General features: G+C 59.2%; 1 protein-coding gene across 1 annotated transcript; it reads left to right on the top strand.

The window, feature by feature from the left end:
* Positions 1-136: 136 nt before the first annotated feature.
* LOC104536889 (myosin-6-like) lies at positions 137-725 on the top strand (the record flags this gene model as incomplete). The annotated part of the gene is made up of 3 exons (XM_010179628.1): positions 137-313; positions 406-551; positions 635-725. Coding segments are annotated over 3 exons (414 nt in total), but the record flags the coding sequence as incomplete, so codon positions are not given.
* Between the last annotated feature and the right edge of the window lie 695 nt (positions 726-1420).

Here is a 1420-nt window from a genome sequence, read left to right as displayed (position 1 = left end):
CCCTTTGGGTCACCTTTGTTGAGCCACATCAAGAAGATCCAAGGCCCTTTAGGAATCTCCCGCTCGAAGCTGCCTCATTGGCCAAGGCCAAGAGCACCCCCAACCCTACCTGGACCCCGCTGCTCCTCCCCTGCAGGTCAAGAACCTGACGGAGGAGATGGCCGGGCTGGACGAGACCATCGCCAAGCTGACCAAGGAGAAGAAGGCCCTGCAGGAGGCTCACCAGCAGACGCTGGACGACCTGCAGGCCGAGGAGGACAAGGTCAACACCTTGACCAAGGCCAAAGTGAAGCTGGAGCAGCAGACGGACGACGTGAGTGTGGGCCTGTCCCCCCGCTGAGGACCTTCCTGGGCCATAAATGATGACAGCCCCTGGTTTCTCCCCGATTTGGTCTTCCCACGCAGCTGGAAGGCTCCTTGGAGCAGGAGAAGAAGGTCCGGATGGACCTGGAGCGGGCCAAGAGGAAGCTGGAGGGGGACCTGAAGCTGACCCAGGAGAACATCATGGACCTGGAGAACGACAAGCAGCAGCTGGAGGAGAAGCTGAAGAAGTGAGGCCGGGCCTCCCGCCCCCAGGTCCCACGTGGTCAGGGGACGCCGGGGGCACCTCAGGGCTCCCCGCTTTCCTCCGCAGGAAGGAGTTTGAGATCCACCAGCAGAACGGGAAGATCGAGGACGAGCAGGCGCTGGCCCTGCAGCTCCAGAAGAAGCTGAAAGAGCTGCAGGTGAGGAGGCCTCGGCCTGGGCTGGGTTGGGGATGGTCCCGCTTGGGGTGTGGAGTCGAAGGGGCTGAGCTTGGTTGGGTTGGGCTAAGGAGTCTCCAAGGAGTTGGGTTGGGTTGAGTTGAGGAGTCTCCAATGAGTTGGGTTGAGGAGTCCCAATGAGTTGGGTTGGGTTGAGTTGAGTCGAGTTCAGCTGAGTTGAGTTGAGGAGTCTCTAATGAGTTGGTCTGAGTTGAGTTGGGATGAGTTGAGTTGGGTTGAGTTGAGTTGAGTTGGGTTGAGAAGTCTCCAATGAGTTGGGTTGAGTTGAGGACTCTCCAGTGAGTTGAGTTGAGGAGTCCCAATGAGTTGGGTTGAGTTGAGTTGAGTTGAGCACACTCCAGCGAGTTGAGTTGAGCTGAGGACACTCCAGCGAGTTGAGTTGCCTCCGGCGAGTTGAGCGGAGGTGAGGACACTCCAGTGAGTTGAGTTGTTGAGGACACTCCAGCGAGTTGAGTTGAGCTGAGGACACTCCAGCGAGTTGAGCTGTTGAGGACACTCCAGCGAGTTGAGTTGTTGAGGACACTCCAGCGAGTTGAGCTGTTGAGGACACTCCAGCGAGTTGCCTTGGCCTGACTCGAGCCGTCTCCACTGAGCGGGGCCGTGCCCATTGCCCCAGGCGCGGCTGGAGGAGCTGGAGGAGGAGCTGGAGGCCGAGC

The sequence above is a fragment of the Mesitornis unicolor genome, unplaced genomic scaffold (genome assembly GCF_000695765.1).
Source record: "Mesitornis unicolor isolate BGI_N332 unplaced genomic scaffold, ASM69576v1 scaffold27062, whole genome shotgun sequence".
Taxonomy (NCBI): domain Eukaryota; kingdom Metazoa; phylum Chordata; class Aves; order Mesitornithiformes; family Mesitornithidae; genus Mesitornis; species Mesitornis unicolor.
The sequence above is the reverse complement of the archived record's forward strand: the minus strand, read 5'-3'. Positions and strand labels throughout refer to the sequence as shown.